At 39.9% G+C, this 19,304-nt stretch overlaps 3 protein-coding genes across 3 annotated transcripts; 1 reads left to right on the forward strand and 2 right to left on the reverse strand.

Annotated features, from left to right (window-relative positions):
• Positions 1-1,185: 1,185 nt before the first annotated feature.
• Positions 1,186-16,067, reverse strand: LOC122761301 (tetratricopeptide repeat protein 39B). Its single transcript, XM_044016478.1, has 19 exons — positions 15,791-16,067; positions 11,377-11,411; positions 11,160-11,264; positions 10,844-10,975; positions 10,690-10,760; positions 10,525-10,592; positions 10,064-10,128; positions 9,865-9,970; positions 9,510-9,575; positions 9,244-9,352; positions 9,091-9,158; positions 8,965-9,024; positions 8,235-8,396; positions 7,883-7,974; positions 7,664-7,784; positions 7,091-7,202; positions 6,685-6,802; positions 6,469-6,585; positions 1,186-5,926 (listed from the first exon to the last, which is right to left on the reverse strand). Exons 1-19 carry the CDS (start codon positions 15,827-15,829, stop codon positions 5,830-5,832), a joined length of 1,743 nt encoding a protein of 580 aa, XP_043872413.1. The 5' UTR covers positions 15,830-16,067; the 3' UTR covers positions 1,186-5,829.
• Positions 16,068-17,373: 1,306 nt separating this feature from the next.
• Positions 17,374-18,037, reverse strand: LOC122761294 (histone H2A-like). Its single transcript, XM_044016470.1, has one exon. The coding sequence runs from the start codon at positions 18,003-18,005 to the stop codon at positions 17,616-17,618; it is 390 nt and encodes a 129-aa protein (XP_043872405.1). The 5' UTR covers positions 18,006-18,037; the 3' UTR covers positions 17,374-17,615.
• A 278-nt stretch (positions 18,038-18,315) lies between these two features.
• On the forward strand, positions 18,316-18,965 carry LOC122761293 (histone H3). The gene has a single exon (XM_044016469.1). It carries the CDS (start codon positions 18,338-18,340, stop codon positions 18,746-18,748), a length of 411 nt encoding a protein of 136 aa, XP_043872404.1. The 5' UTR covers positions 18,316-18,337; the 3' UTR covers positions 18,749-18,965.
• Positions 18,966-19,304: the final 339 nt, after the last annotated feature.

A 19,304-nucleotide genomic window follows, 5' to 3' on the forward strand; every position in this document is an offset into this window, starting at 1 on the left:
ACAATTTCAGAATCAATATGTACTTAACATGAAACTCTGACTCAGACCAGGTTCGGGGACACTCGATATCGGTATTATTTGGAAATAAAATGGGAAAATAACCAAACTGGGAAAATCACTGAAACATGAAAACTCATGATGTCACAAACAAAACAAAACACTGTTCTCGTCTCATATGACTGGAAACTGGGTTTCCCCACACGTTCACGTGACCATGAATGCAACATCCAGTAAACAAACATTCAGTCAACATGAGTGTGTGTGTGTGTGTGTGTGTGTGTGTCTGTGCGTGACTGGACATGTTGACAATGAAAACACTAAAATACATCGTAATAATATCAAAAATAACAAAAACTCAGGATATACAGTATTGTGCAAAGGTTTTAGGCCACCATTAGATTTGTTGTTTTAGCAATGCTATAACGACAATAGAGGATCATTATTTCAATTTCACTTTACTGGAACACATCCAGAAAACACTGTATGTATGCAGTTTTTTGTTGTCATGTATATTCTGACACGATAAAAGGCGTCTCAACTTTATTGCTGATAATCTTACAGATAAATTCACGTAAAAATTTTAAAACACACAAGAGTTTTGCTTGTCAATCACCAGAAACAACATAAACCTGATGATGCTGTGGGTTAAACGCCACACACAAGAGTTTATTATATGCTGCCCTCTAGTGGTCAGAAAGTGTAATCACATCCATATATCAATAACATGAACAATGTTGAATTTTCAGCATTATTCTAATAAATAATTGCACAAATAAAAACATGGAGAAATAAATTTAAAAAAAATCTAGTACTTAATTCTAAATAATATGTATATATGTATCACAGAAACACAGATTTTTTGTTTATTGTATTTTTTTAATTAAGCAAAATAACAAAATATGTAATTTGTGAATTTGCAACATTATTTTTAAATAAACATTTTTTTAAAGACATTTTCATTTTTTAAGTATAATAAGTTCTGCAGAGCTAAAAGTTGCATTCAACAAACTTCTTTTTGTCTATTTCATTCATAATATTCACAAAGATGAAAAACTGTAAAATCTTACTTTTCCAACTGTTTTTGTGCTGAATGGGTGTATTTTTCCTTAAATTCACGTAAACAACAGAATAATGAACAATGAATTAACGACAGAAGCAGAAAAGCAGAGCGAGGAGAGTCAAAGATGAAGTCGATTCATTTATTTGGTTGGAGAAACTTCAGATTATCTTCACATCAATAATAAATGAGAATTCAATAAAAGCAAAGATCAGATTAAACTAAACAATAAAGTAAAGATCAAAGTTGCCAGTTGGGAAACATGCGGAGAAAAAAACACAACTTTATTTCACAACAAAACATTTTTTTTGTCGGAGTGTTATTGTCGTACAGCGTTAGCCGTGTCTAAGCTAGCTGGAGGTGAACGTGTAAATGGAAGATCGGAGGTTTGCGTTCGAACAAAGCTTCGGCTCCCGAAAGAAAGAAGTTATGACTTTGCCCTTTTTACGAACGACAGAAAATGTAAAACCACGACAACGTGACGAAAAACCCCAGTAAAACTAGCTTGAACTAAAAGAAGCTAACGGACACATCATAGAGGCAGGAAGAGACGATCACATGACCTTGAGGACAATGAACTAAATAATTATGGCTTTTAAAATCAAGATGTATTGCACACGTTTCACATTCAGTCAAAAAAGGAGCTGTTTTTATTTAAAAGAAAAGTTATACTTCCTCAAATGTCAGAGATGTCTTTAGCAGTTAGCTTGTTTGTTCAGGCAAAGGAAAGATTTCAGCTAAAATAACATTTAATACATCGCTAACACTAAGCTAAATTAAAGTGATTTTGTTCAAACTGAAAAACATAGATTAAATGTGTTTGTTTTTTTAAGTAAACAAATTTTGATTTGGGTAAGCTACAAAAGAAAAGAGCATTTTAGTAGTTAGCTTTGACATTGCTAACCAACTGATTTTGTCAGCAACTTAAAAATATTCATTAAATTATGGGTTTTGTAAGTAAACTATTATTTAAGTTTACGCAAAATTAAGTTGTTTGGTTAACGTCACATTTTACATATTTGTTATAATAAAAAAGGAAAAAAAGCTTGTTTGGGTATTTCAAAAAATTTCTTCTTTAGATTTTTTCAAAATGTCAGAAACAATGAGCTCAATAGTTTTATGTAATATATATAATATACATGGACGAATAATATATTGAGGAATTTCTCAAAATGTATATTTTTTATTATCATTAGAAAAAACTCTTTAAGTTTTTATATAAGTGGAATGTCTCGTGTTATACATTTCACTCTGGAACATTCAGATCGAACTATCCAAACATTTACATTTTTTGTGCTCATTTGAAAACTAAAACAATTAAGTTGAGACGTCTGAGGAAATGAACATTTAACGACATCAAAAGTGACTTTAAAATAAATGAATTTTTTTTTATTGCACCTCGCACCTCGTACCAGACAACGTACAGTCAAAAAAAAACATGCAAAGTAAAGTTTATTTATAGCTGCAGTTTAAGAAAAGCTTCAACAGAAACAATTTCTTAGTTAAAGTTATAAGTTAGTTCATTTATAAACGTGTCGTCTCCAGGTGCATTGCAGCATGCGACAAAATGTGACGTTTTACAGTAACGGTAAAAACTGACACATGCTAAAATATTAGCACAAAAATCTATTTGGAAATATTTATATAACAAATATATAACAAAAACATCGCGTTACTGACACGTTCCTATTATTATTAACATTCATTTTTGAGCGGCTTAACGCACATAAAAACTTTGCATGGAGGTCAGGTGTGGAGAAAATGCGGGATCGCCATAACACTCGAACCTGTGCGTTGCACCAGCGCCCCCCTAAGGTGAAACGTAAATGGAGCGAGCGAAAAAAATGATGTTTCACAAAACTTGGCGGTCAATCGGGACAGCTTCGGCTCAACAGGAAGACGGCCATTTTGAATTTGGGGTCCATCTTGGCCATTTGTACGCTTCATAAGTTATTAATATTAAATATATCAAATATCGCAAACACGTCATGTTTGCGATATTTGACGAGATGAGATCATTAGGACTGCTCCCTAAAGTTGCATTGAGGACACTGCAAGTAAAGTTAAGTCAAAACTCTTTTCATTTTGCTGAATATTAAGTTTATAATTTGTATTTTTAGTTGTAAAAATATGGCAGCGGTTGTAAAAAAAACGCTCCCATATGAAGGCGCCATTTTGTAACATGAGGCACAACTCGTTATTGCACATGGAGACCAGAGGTGTCACCGTTGATTTTCGTCATAATTCGATTCTCAATCTCTTTTAGCCCTGGGGGCGTGGTTAATAACCCTTTAACACAGAGCGTATCACCGACAGGGTTAAATCTTTGATTCCACTTATGCTTTCAAAGGTCGAGATCGTGACGCCCCCTAATGGAGACACAAGCATTTTATTTCCTAATTAGCTACCAATCAAACATATTACATTTTTTGTTCTCTTGTTCTTTATTTCCTTTTCTAAAGTCTCACCGAGCATTAACAGTTGATTTAGCATCGTAGCGCTTATTGCGACAAATCCTTTAGAACAAAAAACAAAACAACAACTCCTGAATTTTAATTCATCGCATTTGGCGAATCAAACCGTTTGGAAGTGTCAGATTAAAACGTAAAGACGTAGAAAAAAAAGGAAGTTACACTCAAAGGTATGAAATACAAACAAAAACAAACCAAAAAAAACCCTCAACACGTATAATTTGGTCTTTCAGTTGATACATTCATCACTGGAATCGTAAGGCTGTTTTATTCAAACTCAAACATGGAAGAAAAGGCGACGTTTACGCGTTGTTTTCCGTTGTTCGATCATTTTATAACTCTTTAATTAACTGTAAGTTGCACGATTATTATATATTTACGGCACTCATAAAAATCTCTATAAATATCTCATCAAAAAAAAACAACTTCATTGCAATAAATAATATCAAACTACAAAAACATGCCGGGTTAATGGTGCGTTCCATTTGTAGTCAGAACTCGGAATTTCCGAGGTCAGGAAGGAACTCAACCCCACAGTACCATTAAGTTTTTATTCGTAGACACGTTGCCGCATGTAGACTTCTCTGTGGAAATTCACTCCCAGCTCCGACTTCCGACGTAAATGGAACGCAGAATTAGCGGGGAGTGAATCATAGATTGTGCTTGTTTTTTTAAATAGTCACAACATAAATAGACGTTCTTCATCAGTATTTCTGCTGCGTATAATATTTATTAGACGTAGTCGTTGTCTTCCTTGGCTCGCCTGCTTACAAACAGTAACAACGTTAGCAAAGACGCTTGAGGCGCGCAGTTTCAGTCGTTTTCCGATGTTTGAGTGAACGTGGGCCGAGTGTACGTTTTAAGCATGCGACTATTTCTCAGAGGTGGAGCTGCTTCAACTTCATCAACAACCACATTCCTTTGTAGCAGGAAATCATAATATTAACTTGCAATACTAGGCTGCGCTAATGTAGTTATGCAGTAATTAATGCTAGTAGGAGCTTACATATTAGCAGTATCATATAATTTCGTAGTTTATGATAACTGAAGTTAGTTGTTGTGGTTATGCTGGCAGTTAATGTTCTCTGGCTAGTGGTGGTGATTTTTACGATGTCAGCAATTGGTAAAGTTGTGCTAGTAGTATTTAAAAATAATGATGTTAGCAGCAGAGTGGATGTGCCAGTAAGCGCTAACAGCTATGCTAGAAGGAACTAATGTGTTTATGCTGGTGCAGTTAGTGACGTTACGTTAGTCGGTTCTAACGTACAGTATGTTAGTAGCAAATTTTATGGTACCGCTTGTCTCAGTTAGTTGCTGTCGTTATGCTAGCAGTTACTGTAAGAGCTAATATATTTATGCTTGTAGCTTTAATTGCAGTTATGTTCCTATCATGGTAGCAGTTATAAGAGCTAATAGCTAATGGTGAAGTTATGCTAGTAGGTTTTAACATGTTAGCAATGTTTGTGGTGGTTATGCTGGAATAGTTAACGTAAACAATTAAGAGCTAATATATATATGCTAGGAGCTGAAATGTAGTTACGACATAGCTATGATGGTAGCAGTTAGTGAAGTTTAGTTTAAGTTAATTATGTTTGTAGCAGTTATTGTTGTAATGATGTGCTAGTAGGTGCTAATAAAATAGGCTACAGCAAAAACTGTAGTCATGCTAGCAGCGACACAGATCAAACTTGTCTTCAGACCAAATTTAAATTATCTGACAGGATTTTGTTTGGTTTTTTTTTTCTTCAAAATTCCCGTGGTTGTGACATTTGTCGCGATGAGCGCGAGCGTTTTCATTTAACAACTCTGCCTGCGAGAAATAAGGAAGTACGGCTTCGAGTGTTAGTCATTTACAGAACTTCTTCTTTTATATTGCTGATAAATGTGTGCATTTACAGCCATTCATGTGTGTGTGTGTGTGTGTGTTGTCAGTGTGCATATATTGCCATGTCTGGAGTGTGTGTGTGTGTGTGTGTGTGTGTGTGTGTATAAGCCACAGTTGGTGAGAAGGCTGTGTTTTGCGTGGCGTGATGATGCATAATGATATCATCAAGAAATAAAGTAAAGAAAAGAGTTCATATCGTGCATGTGTTCAAACAATAACACACACACACACACACACACACACGTATAAGCGACTCACAAAATAAATACACAGACAATAAGATTAAATAAGATAAAGCTTGTGAAGGAAAAACAGAGTGAACAGAAAAATCCCGACACACCTTTGGTGTCTTTGTTTACTAGGCAACGACAGCAGGCGGCGGCGTGAATCCTTGCGTGGGTGTTTCCAGCGGAGGATCACGGCGTGCCGACGGGTGACCCTTTGAGGCTGTTGAGAGCCGCGTGGATCCTAAAGTGCAGTCTGGACTCCATGGAGTAATCTTTGTAGTTCGTCCTGATGCAGAAAACAACTTTAAAACACTTAGCACGGAAACGTTTTTCTTTTTTTCCCTAACAAAAATTGTGTGAATTCTAATGCACAGAAACACATTTCTTTAGGTAAAAAGTATGTTTTTTTTTTGTTACATTTTGTCCTGTATTTGAGGAACATTACAGTCTGAAAGAGACAAGCACAATTACCTTATATCCCACTGGCAGATTTAGTTTTCTCTTCAAAGAATACAGATTAAATAAAGTTTTTGTAATGCAGAAGTTAATAAAAATGAGCTTCACTAAGTAGAGGAACATTAATATGAAGTAAAATTTGGACAATTTTTGTCAGTTTTTCTATTTTTTTTAGCTAAATTTGCTCATACCACACTGGCAAAAAAGAACATTTTAATACATGTAAAGACATTTGGCTTGTGTTTTATATGTGACTGATGAGAAAATCTCAAATGTGATTACACTGTGTATAGGAACACTGATGTTAACTTAGAAATTCAGTATTTTTGGTAAATGTTTTCTAGTTTTTGGGTTAAAGATTTATTGACTTACTTGGCGTTCTCGATGAAGACAGCAGCCTTGGCGAAGTCTCCCTGTTGTTTGTACAACAAACCCAACTCATAGAAAGTGAAGGGAATCAAGTAGTGATCGTATCTGATCCGACTCTCACTGCAACACACACACACACACGTGAGGAATTTATCTCACCGCCGTTACACTTTCAGCAGATAAACACTGACTGTGTGTGTGTGTGTGTGTGTGTTTTACCTGGACAGCACCTGTGTGAAGCACAGCTCAGCCTGCAGTAACCTGCCCAGGTGTTTCAGACACAGACCCTTCAACATCTGGACCAGACAACTGTCGTCTGGATGAAACTCGGACGGGTCTGAAGGACACGACTGGGAGTTAGCGAGACGCTAAAAATCATGATTCATATCGTCAAAGATTATGAATTGATTCAGTTTTAAAAATAAAATGACTTCAGATTTGATTTAATTTCAGTCTTCATGATTACAACGGTATGTCACACCCTCACAAAGATGCTTCAAAAGGGTAAATCTTGTGTGTTTACGTCGCCTTTTTACAAATATAAAAGCCTTATCTCCCAGAACACTTAGCTCTGGTTTCATGACTCAGCAGCAGGAATTGGGATTTGAAATGATTTCAAACTCACTGGCGTTGTTGCGTAGCTGCTCCTCGGCCGCCTCGATGGTGACCAGCAGAGCCTCGGTACAATCCGCTCTCTTCCCCACGATGGTGAAACCGTTCCACACATACATCATTTCCTGTTAAAGAGAAAATATTTCAACTTATATGTTTAACCCTTATGATATTAAACCCACATTTCCCTGTGTTTTTTTCAGTGGAGGCATTGTTGGCCACAATGACACCTCATTTTTTAAATAAATTATTAATAATTCAAATAATTAAACTGGCATTTAAAGGGTAAAATCAGCTGATAAAGGGATTCCAGCAAAAAAAAGATCACTCAAAAAGCTGTATGGGGATTTTATTGCAGATTTTGTGCGTGCACATTTTTGGCCACGAAAGGGTCGAGAGTGAGTATCTGCAATAATAATAATATTAATAATAACCTTAATAGACAAACATTTAATAAGAAAAAGGTAAACAAATTACATTTTAGTCGACTAAAACTACACTGAAACTCAAATCTCAGACGACTAAAATAAGACAAAAAATAAATGGTATTTTAGTCGTGTGTGTGTGTGTGTGTGTGTGTGTGTACCAGTGCAGGGATGACCAGGGGCACGAGGTTAGCAGCTTTGTAGCGACGTGACTTCCTCACTGCAAATTTCTCTGTCGGGATCGACTTTCCCGCCAAACGCTGTTTCAGGCCTTCCACCTGTCTGCACACGCGCAGACACACGCGCAGACACACAAAATGAATATCACTGCTTCTCGTTACATTTATTTTTTTAGCGTAAAAGCGCGGCCGCCGACTGACCTGAAGAGCGCGACGATGTCCTCCCCCGTCCTCCTGACTTCGTCCTCTGACATCATACTGAGGATGGCGGCCTTCTGGAAAACATATATGGCCTGGAAGAAGAAAAACAAACAAACAAAAACAACATTTAAATCCACTTGTAATGGCAGAATTGCTCTGATTTGTGAGGATTTAACTGACGCCGTTCAGTCTTTTTTCGCCTTTAAGTCGACACAGCTCCCCTTACAGTTTTGGTAGCCTCCTGATTCTGAGGAGTCCAGGTCGACATTGAACCACGACACTGACTCTGCAGACGTGACAGAACAACACGCAACACACGCTGCGACACAGTAATTCGGGGATTAAGGTTCACCTTGGACCAGCGGCTCTCCTTGCACAGCAGGTCGGCGTAGCAATACGCCTGCTGCCACTCCTGCTGGTACGTATGAGCCCACATCAGCTCCCAGTAACACAGATGGTGGATCTGCTTCCACTCCTGCTGGCTGCTGATGCACTCCTCGTACCTGCACCGAGCCTGAGACCCAACACACAACGCTGTGTTTACAAACAGATTTGTCTTATATGTCGCTCAAATTTTTCTTCAAATTCTATTTTAAAGGTTTGGAAAATTGAAGAAATTTAGAAAATTATAGAAAAGTGTTCAGATTTTTGAGAAAATAAAAGACATTTGAAGGGAAGTAAGGACGTTAAGTAAGGATGTTAAGTAATGTAGCCAAAACACTTTTTTAAAAATGACCTTTCTTGAAAGTAAAGATAAGATGGTAACATTTTGAGAAACCAAGAGGACGTTAAGTAATGTAGTCAAACTTTGGTTGAATAAAGATATTTCTGTAAAGTAAGAAAACATTTGGTTCAAAACTGAAAAAATAAAAAGCATTTTTGGAGGTGGTCAATTTTTTTCAGACTGAAAGGACAATGAGTCATGTTGCCAAATGTTGGTTAAAAAAGGCCCAAAGTAAAGTAAAGACATGGTCATTTGGTCAAAAATTTGGTCAAATTTTCAGGGGAAAAATTTTTTTAACCAAGTCAAATTTTGTAATGGCATTAAGTAATGTGGTGAAATGTGTGAATATGTCTCAGACCTTCTCGAAGTCTCCTCGCAGCGTGGCGATGCGCGCAGAGTAAAAGAGGATAATGGAGCCCTGAAAGGAGAGTTCATATTAAAACACACTCGCGATTTTGGTTAATCGAGTGTAGACTCGTCGTACTTTGGGGTATTTGTGTTGATACGGCTCCAGCAGAGCTTCAGCTTCCACCAGGTTTCCCTCGCCAGTTCCTTATCAAACACAACATAAGCATTATTGAAAACACTTGAAAACACACTTGAGAGGATTCCGGTGATGAAATGTCTGTTTTCTCACCGAGAATCAGTGAAACATAAGTGTGGTAGAAAAGCAGAGTCAGCGCGGAGAGGATGGATCTCAAACTGTGACTGGACGAGCCTTCTCTCAACTGAGACAGACCAAAGTCCTGCGGGGACAGACCACAGCCGTGAGGACGTCCTTCAGGACACTCACACTTAAAACTCTGCATTATATTATTGTCACATTTGGCTGGAAACAAGCGTTCATTGGGTCAGTCGTCAAAACTGTGAAAGAAAACGGTGATTTTTCTTCGTAAAACTAACCCGGTTTCCGGAGAATCCGATGAATTCGAGTAGCCTCAAAATCCTCTGAGGCAGCAGAGACAACATCTGAGGAGACACACGGAGACAAACGTCTCAGATTAACGTGAAAATACTCTTTAAACTGCTCACACAGAATCTGAGACTGTAGAGCTGTGATTCGCCAGTACGCCGATGACACACGACTAATTATGATCAACGTGACAAACGCTTGGTTTTACACCAAATATGAATTAAACCGACTTGAAATGACATCAACAACTACTTTAAAAGCCTCTGATGAAAGAGAAGACGCCGTTATAAAAGATTATATGTAAAGCTATCACGTTATCTTTGAGATAAATCAAAGAAAACTCACCAAGTTGAAGGAGCCGATGCCAAGTTTGACTCCGCCCTCGTACTGTCTGAACGAATCAGACTGGCCCGCCAGGTCCTGAGTGACATTCAGCACATTCTGACAATCTCTGTCAAACAGATATTAAATGGTTTTTAAAAAACCCCAAAACCTTTAAATGAATGTTTATGTGGATTGTTTTGGACCAGGATCAGTGGCTCACTTGTAGATCTGGTAGCTGGTTCGGATCTTGATGCCTCCTTTGATGAAACTGATCATGTTTTCATCCTGGAAACAAAACAAAAATAATAATAAAAATCATTTTAGTTTTCCTGGATTTTGGTTTGACTTTTCATTTTGTTTCAGTAAAAACTAAAAAAGACAAAGTGAATTTCACTGGAGTCAGACCCAGATTAGATTAGATAGAACTTTATTAATCTATATATAATAACATATGCACATATATATGTATATATATATATATATATAGAGAGAGGTGTCAACTTTCTCAAGTAATAGGAAGTTACTACATGTAAAAAGATAGGTGTGAAAATGACAGGAAATGATGTTCATATACATGTTGTTATTGACAGTAAAAATAAGTTGTAGCAGACGTTCAAACAAAAATGAAAATGTTCTATAATATTAAACGGATATATTGATGCAGCTAAAGTGAAGTGGTACCTGGACGAAGGTGAGCGTGGCTTTCTGCAGGAGACACTCGGCGTAGCAGATCTCTGCGTGCATCTCCTCTGTGAACACAAACACATCGGTCACATGACGCCCACTCACCTGTCAATCAAAGCAAGGGGTGGGGGTGGGGGGGCGGGGCTTGAGTGTGTCGCGTACCTTCCTGCAGGTTAGACTGTTTGTTGATCAGACTGGACAGAGATCCCACCACCGAGTTCTTCTTCCTGAACCTGCGGGAAGTGAAACGTTCGGTGACGAATACAAATCCCATTAATACAGGGGCGGGGGGCGGAGCCACGACGCGGCGCCTCACCTCTGACAGGTCTGCAGCGCCTCCTTGATGGTCGCCATGGCAGTCTGGATGTCCCTGTGCTCGAACGTCATGGCCGCCTGCATCACCAGGATGCTGCTGTAACCCAGGGCGTGGTACATGCTGTCCTTCCACCTGCACAACACACACACACCACGACAACACACACACACACACACACACACACACACGCGCAGTAGTAAGTCACACTGTTTCTGTTTTTTCTTGGACAAATACTCGTCACAATCACTGTATGGGATATTTTTTATGCCCCCCCCCTTTGAGGACGGCGTTAACATTGAGGCGTTGCCGTGGTTACCATGGTTTGAGGAGGTCCAGGGCTTCAGAGAACTTGTTGTTGAGGACGAGGTTGAGAGCACACTGAGTTTCCTGGATGGCCGTGTGCAGGTCCATGTGACACGCCCTGGGGGGAGGGGAGGGGGGGCCAAGTAAAAGAAGAAACATTAAAAAAACAAAAACAGGAAGTTATATTGAAAAAGATAGTAACAAATGTGTGTGTGTGTGTGCAGACTCACGCTGGTATGCGGTCGTAAGCGTCTTCAAAGCAGTCCTAGAAACACAGAAACAGTCTGGTTACATCGTTAATATCATCATCAATATGATCAGGCCTCTGATTGGCTGCTGCTGAATTTTGGCACATTACAAAAACATTGTTTACGCTACTAAATTTAAAAAAAAAAAAGTATTCAGAAGGAAAAAGGTTCAAAACTGTGTTTTTGTGTTACTTTCTTTGCGCGTTTGTTGCTCATTCGTCACAATCTAGTCAAGGCCATAGCCACGCCCACAGTGAAACGTCCTGCTAGCCAACACGAATAGAGAGACAGAAATATACACACACACACACACAGGCCACAGTCAAACACACACACACACACACACAGGCCACAGTCAAACACACACACACACACACTGGTCACAGTCACACACACACACATTCCCCAAACACCACAAACATTTTCTATTTTTGCATGTGAACTTGGAGGCAACAGCACTGCTTACACACACACACACACACACACACACACACACACACACACAGAAACGCGCACACACACAGTCTCTGGAACCTCAGTAGAAGGCTAATAATAGCAGTGGCTCATTACATAATCACGTACAGCTGCAAACACACACACACACACACACACACACACACACACACACACACACACTGGTCCCACAGACACACACACACACAGGTCTCTCACACACACACACACACACACACACACACACACGCATGGGTGGCTCTCACACTCACACTCACACACACACACACACACACACACACACACTGGTCTCTCTCTCACACACACACACACACACACACACACACACACACTGGTCCCACAGACACACACACACACACACACACACACACACACAGGTCTCTCACACACACACACACACACACACACACACACACACACGCACACTGGTCTCTCTCACACACACACACACACACACACACACTGGTCACACAGACACACACACACACCTGATGTGAGATTACATGCGTCAGTCGTGAGGACGAGACAGTTTACGACATTATCGCACATATCAATAAAGTTTCACGAGCTGCTCCATGCTAACAGCCGCTCACACACTCCTGTCCTCCATTCACACCTTCATCTCACTCTCTCTCTCTCTCCCACACAAACACATGCTCTCTCTCTCACTCATTCACAAACACGCTGATCTCCTGCTGAGTGTGTGTGTGTGTGTGGTTATAAATGAGTGCAGTTTAACCAGCAGCTCCAGCTCATGAACACAAACACAAACTTTCACCTCAGAATTGACATATTTTCTAAATTAATCTGTAATCTGGTGTTTATAAAATATGAGATTACGGTAAAATATGTCCATAATTGATTAGAAACTAATTTCACACCAGTTTCAACAAAAAAATTGTGTTTTTCTCAATTTTTAGCGTAAAAACAAAAACATGAAGTTTTTATTTATCTTTAGTTTGAGAGTTCGTCGTCGGCAAGTTTAAAAAAACAAAACAAATAAACACGAGTGGGTGAAGTTTCACACAGACACAGGAGCTTCTCTTGTGACAGCATGAATTAGTCAGAACCCCCACACACACACGCAGTGTCGTGTTTCCAGTCAAACACAAAAAATTAAATCTGAAAAACTCGCGAGGAAAAAAGCCTTAAAAAAATCGCAAGAAAATACGATAGAATTTTCCTAGAAAAATCGGAAAAACATAAAAAATATTCTCACAAACTTCCGAAGAATCAGACTACGTGCGATTCTATCGAACATAGTAGTTCAGTGAAGGTGAATTTTACAGATTTGGTGTAATCGCGAACGTGAGGAAAAAAAACGAATTTTTTTTGTGAAAAAAAACAAAACAAAGGTCGCCAAAACTGTATCTCCACCTTGTGGCACTTTTTTAACAAAAATGTTCCCAATTTACAACAACAAAAATTGTTTTCCCGACAGAAACTGTGATTGTAATTTGAGTTGCGATATTCTTAGTTTCACGTAGATTTGCCATGTGAATTATCTTTAAAAAAAGTAAAATAGAAATTTCATTTTGTTGTTATGTTATAAACTTAACTTGCGCTGCAAAAAATTTCGTAAAATTATAAAATATGTTGCTTAAACATAATTTACTGTGGGTTTCTTTGGGGGCCATGATTAACTTTTCTTCAACCACAATTTAAGAAAAAAAAATTTTGTCGTAAAAACCACAATGAAAAGTTTGCGATGTTGGTTTGAAAAAGGCTCGTGTGAAGTTTCCTGAGTCTGCGTCTGATCATCAGAACAATGAAGTGGTTAAATATTGTTCATCATTATCAGCTCGACGATAAGATTTTCAGTAAATATCTTTACATTCCATTCATACCTGAGAAAACCAGCGTTCTTTATCCTTCACGTCCGACACGATGACAGGGCTGTGTGTGTGTGTGTGTGTGTGTCAGCGGAACAGACGACACATAAAGTTATTGTTATTTGTTGCTGACCACAACAAATAACAATAACGACTGTCTTTACGTCGACGAGCTGAATTCCTGGGGTAATGAAATTATCGTGAATCAACGAGAATCACAGACGAGGCGTTTGTGAGTCCGGGACAAGGAGACGACCTCGTGCTTGTATCTTTAGAGCGACGTGTCGTACGAGTGCTAAAAATCTACGTCCGTTCGCGTCTTTATCTCAGACTTTTCCAACGGGACGCTGAAGTGTGTGAACCACTCACTCTCCCACACCAAACCCCATGGAGAAAATCAGGGATTTTAACATCCCAGCACACAGGAGCTGTTGATCCACTGCTGCCTCCATCACTGAGTTCAAATGTCTTATTTTGTTCAAATGTTCTTAAGCTGAAATCACTGATTTTCTCTATGGGGTTTGGTGTGGGAGAGTGAGTGGGTTTTTACCTTTTCTCCATCTCCAGCTTAAATGCTTAAAGTAGAAAATCCGAAGAACCTATGGAGGAACCTCAAGGAACCTCAAGAACCTCCCACAATCACCTTCAGAAACTCCTTTAATCCAGGCCTGTTCCTGAGAAGAGTTGTCATGGTGACACTCCCTGACCAAACAACAAGAACCAGGGTGGAACATCAGGCTTTACGAGAAACACCGAGGTTAAAATATAACTGTGTCATATTTACTGAGCTGTAAACTCAGCTCTGCTCAACGTAACGACGTGAACGCACGTCCATCACGTTCATGTTGACCTTCAGATTTAAAGGTTTCAGACTCGTGTTCTCTCCAGTTTGTTCTGCTGAACGGGAAAAAAAAAACAGCCTGTGGCTGAAATCAGATCTGTCATTTACATAAGTGCCTGTCCACACACACACACACACACACACACACACACACACACACACCCTTAAATCTGATTATACTCCACAGATACATCAAACACGATGATCACCAGCTCACCTGCGCTGAACATTTACAGCTTCCCGTGGGAGAGGTTGAGTGGGCGGAGTCAAGGCAAGACGCAATCGTAAAAACACGTGACGGGAGAAAAATAAATGATTTTTTTTTTTTTTACTGATTTGCGTTCCATTTATAGTTGGAACTCGGAGTTTTCCCGAGGACGTCTTTACGGCCATCGTCGGCTAGTCAAATCACAGCATTAGCTCATATGCTACGTCGTGTCCAAATGGAGCTGTCAGACAAGATTGACAGCTTCAGTGTGTCATCAAACATCTTTATCACTTCAGCAGCATTAGTAACTCTTACCATGTAGCTAATCAAATCACACTGCGCAAACATTAGCATTAGCTAGGGGTGGAGTGGCGCAGTGGTTAAGACCTGTGTGCGAAAGACATCATAATCGCAATGGTCGCAAGTTCGATTCCACCCCTAGCTGATTGTACTCAATTCAATTGTAAGTCGCTTTGGATAAAAGCGTCTGCTAAATGACATGTAATGTAATGTAATGTAATTAGCTCATACGCTACGTCATCTGTCATCGGCCATTGACAGTTTTTGTGTGTCCTACATAAATAGCTATGGCGCGTTCCGTTTGCAGTTGGAACTTTCCGAGGACGCCCTTACCGCCGCGTTGGCATTGGCTGAAACACTTCTCGTTCACATTGAATGGGAACCAGCAAAAAATTGGAGGGGGAATTTTTAAACTCGTCCCGAAATAACGAAATAAGGCAGTTGCTGGAAAAGAAAACCTGCGTAACGCGTTGAATTTGTTCATATTCAAAAGTTACGTAGTGCAGTTTTACGTTGAAAAGCCATCGCTAAAACCCACAGTGTATGAAATTGTACGATGTTTGTGTTTGAGTCTACAATAGAGAAACAAACACACAAAAAAATCATATTTGTACGATATTATCAAAGAACCTGACGTCACTAAAGTCAATACACGGTTAAATACACGATGTTCGTTTTCTATATGACACCATTGTAATACCGCGCGCGTGTGTGTGTGTGTGTGTGTGTGTGTGTGTTCACCTCCTCCTCTCCCGTCTCTCCGTTGCCTACGTGGGCCATGTTCGTGTCCTGCGCCTGTCCTCACTCCGGTCCGCAGGTTCTGCTGCGGTTCTGCTGCTGTTACCAGGAGGACAAGCTCAGTTCAGTCCCATGTTCGTCTGTGCGCGTCCCTCCGTCGGTCTGTCCCGCCGACTGTGCCTCCTCCGCCGGTTCGTTTGTCTTTTTCCCGGTCCGTGTTCGTTTTATTCCGTCTGTGTCCGTCAGTGGCTTTTCTGCGTCGCTTCCGTGAGGAGGAGGAAAAAAACGTCGACGTTACACACACACACACACACACACACACACACCTCCGTGTTTCTGTAGCTCCGCCCACACAGAGAGAGAGAGAGCGAGGACATCAAAATAAAATAATGCAATATTCGTTTGTAGTAATGTTTTTTAAGACATATTTTAATAAAACAATTCAAAAAATATTTTATGGATTTTTTTAAAATTGAAAAACCAACGCCAAAACAATAATAGGTTTGTACAAAACCGGTAACTTAACATTACATGTCATTTAGCGGACGCTTTTATCCAAAGCGACTCACAATGATGTCTTTTACACACAGGGTACCGGTCTTAACCACTGAGCCACTCCACCCAGTAACTGCGTGAACAACAGAGGGACAACGGTTGTTGAACAAATAAAAACTGCACAAACATTTGAGCTAACTTCCTGTCATTTACATTTTGTTTTGACAATTCCACAGCCATAAAATCAAAATAAATCCACACATATCAGGGTCAAGGTCATTAGAGGGCGAAGAGACACTGACTTTGAGTTTACTCCCGACTCCCAGCATGTTCTGGATCTCCCACATTCCCTCAGTGAAGCCTTTGATGCGAACGCCACTGCCGTAGTTCATCTTGTTGCCAACGTATGGGATGGCACTCTCAGGGGGGAGGTTACCTCTGAGGGGGAGGAGACAGGAAACCAGAGAGAACCACTGATGGACATTCTAACATGTTCTGATCTTTTACAGATATATCTAATTTTATACATTATATATGTGTACATACATTAAAAATATACTCTCTGAAAGACACTGACATTCTCAAATGTTTTCTTTTTTATCCTAAATTAATCAGAAACCCTGATTCATAGCAGATTTTTTGTCTTTTCTGGCCTGACATTATTTTAATATTTGATGTATTATATTGTAATTATAATGATAAGTTACCTTTGTTTAGAAACCACCTACAAAAACAGTTGGAAATGTGAACTTTGAAATTTAAACCAAAATACAAAGCATAGCAACGAGACCAAAAATCCTATTCATGGTTAATATTCAATGGAATTGTTTTTTTAATCATCATAAAAGTACTTAATGTTGTCATTATTTATATAGAGAGAGAGTTTTGTGACACCAACATTTTCTATTTTACAACATTTTTGATGATTAGCATACAGTATATCAGTGAATAAAAATGAATTAATAATATTTATTATTTGTTGTTAATTATTTGTTTTTTATTATTATTATTTCTTTTTTCTTTTTTTGTTAGTGTTAGTGTAGGATTTTTTAAGTCCAGGAGATGGCAGCAAAGAACCACCATAGATCCAAGCTGCTGTTAGAGAAGGAAAACGACATGTATTCTGATGTTAAAAAGCTTGTGTGTACAAGTAGAACATGGTTATATATTGTTTTTATATATTACATATCTAAGAGGTTACTTAGATTATAACCTAAACTGTAAGTATGTATTATGACAAAAACTTAGTATGTGCTATAGAAGAGGTTTTAAATAGTCTCAGAGAAAGTGTGTGGCTCTTAAAAGAGCCGTTGTTGTGTTGAAGGGTCCGCGTTCACTTCTTGGACGCGGCCTTCTCGGTCTTCTTGGGCAGGAGAACAGCCTGAATGTTGGGCAGGACTCCGCCCTGAGCGATGGTGACTCCGCCCAGCAGCTTGTTGAGCTCCTCGTCGTTGCGGACAGCCAGCTGCAGGTGGCGCGGGATGATGCGGGTCTTCTTGTTGTCGCGGGCGGCGTTTCCGGCCAGCTCCAGGATCTCAGCGGTCAGGTACTCGAGCACGGCCGCCAGGTAGACGGGGGCGCCGGCGCCCACACGCTGGGCGTAGTTGCCCTTCCTCAACAGCCTGTGGACACGGCCCACGGGGAACTGGAGCCCGGCCCTGGAGGAGCGGGTCTTTGCCTTGGCTCTGGCTTTGCCGGCACTGGTTTTACCTCTTCCAGACATAATGTCGTTGTTGTTTGATTTCAAGTGTCAGACAAACTGTGACTCTCACTCAGCAAAGTCTCCGTTTTATCTCGCTGGAAAACGCGGCTCCTCCCGGAACTTTTGGCGGACATTTTCAAAACTCTTTTGTCCAATGAGCAGCGGAGCTTCACAAAGAGGCTCGCGCCTCTGGGCGGCGCTGAGCTCCAGGAAGAGCCGCTGACCAACCAGGAGCCGGAGGACTGAAGCAGCGTCACCGCCCTCACGGCCGCTCCAACGCTATAAAAGAAGCGCGCTTCCTTTCCTACCCACTACATTTGTCTTTCTTGTCAAGTGACGCGTCTCAGTCTAAAATGGCCAGAACCAAACAAACCGCCCGTAAATCCACCGGAGGCAAAGCCCCGAGGAAGCAGCTCGCCACCAAGGCTGCCCGCAAGAGCGCCCCGGCCACCGGCGGCGTCAAGAAGCCTCACCGCTACAGGCCCGGCACCGTGGCCCTGCGCGAGATCCGCCGCTACCAGAAGTCCACGGAGCTGCTCATCCGCAAGCTGCCCTTCCAGCGCCTGGTGCGCGAGATCGCGCAGGACTTCAAGACCGACCTGCGCTTCCAGAGCTCCGCCGTCATGGCCCTGCAGGAGTCCAGCGAGGCCTACCTGGTCGGTCTCTTCGAGGACACCAACCTCTGCGCCATCCACGCCAAGAGAGTCACCATCATGCCCAAAGACATCCAGCTGGCCCGGCGTATCCGCGGGGAGCGAGCTTAGATCTCACAACAACAACAACAACAACAACGGCTCTTTTAAGAGCCACACACTTTCTCTAAAAGAGCTGATAATCTCAATTGAGATAGTTGTTTATAGTAAATGTGATCCTATGATGCTAGTGCAATAACAGTCATTATGAAATCATGTTAAATGTCATTACAATTAACCATATTTGATAGAAACACATCACCTTGTGTTTCACACACACACGTGTATATATACATACATACATATATATGTCATATATAACAATATCTACATGCAGTATATATACACACATATATATACTGCATGTAGACATTGTTCCATTTCAATGTATACATGACCTGTGTTCTGTGAATCTCACAGTTCTCATCACGTTAACATTTGATAAATCACTGAGTTTATGTTAGTTGTTTATTCCTAACATCAAATATATATATATATATATATATATATATATATATATATATATATATGTATATATGTATATATATATATATATATATATATATATATATATATATATGTATATATATATATATATATATATATATATGTGTGTGTATATATACAA

This window comes from Solea senegalensis, unplaced genomic scaffold (assembly GCF_019176455.1).
Source record: "Solea senegalensis isolate Sse05_10M unplaced genomic scaffold, IFAPA_SoseM_1 scf7180000014519, whole genome shotgun sequence".
NCBI lineage: Eukaryota > Metazoa > Chordata > Actinopteri > Pleuronectiformes > Soleidae > Solea > Solea senegalensis.

Bases quoted from the DNA above. Each gene is read 5' to 3' on its own strand.
- LOC122761301 (XM_044016478.1), bottom strand. From the start codon at position 15,829: ATGGCCCACGTAGGCAACGGAGAGACGGGAGAGGAGGAG. The intron at 10,761-10,843 runs GTGAGGCGCCGC...CACTTCCCGCAG, and splicing joins GCGCTGCAGACCTGTCAGAG to GTTCAGGAAGAAGAACTCGG. The intron at 7,975-8,234 runs GTGAACCTTAAT...TTCTTCTTCCAG, and splicing joins AGGAGAGCCGCTGGTCCAAG to GCCATATATGTTTTCCAGAA.
- LOC122761294 (XM_044016470.1), bottom strand. From the start codon at position 18,005: ATGTCTGGAAGAGGTAAAACCAGTGCCGGCAAAGCCAGAGCCAAGGCA.
- LOC122761293 (XM_044016469.1), top strand. From the start codon at position 18,338: ATGGCCAGAACCAAACAAACCGCCCGTAAATCCACCGGAGGCAAAGCC.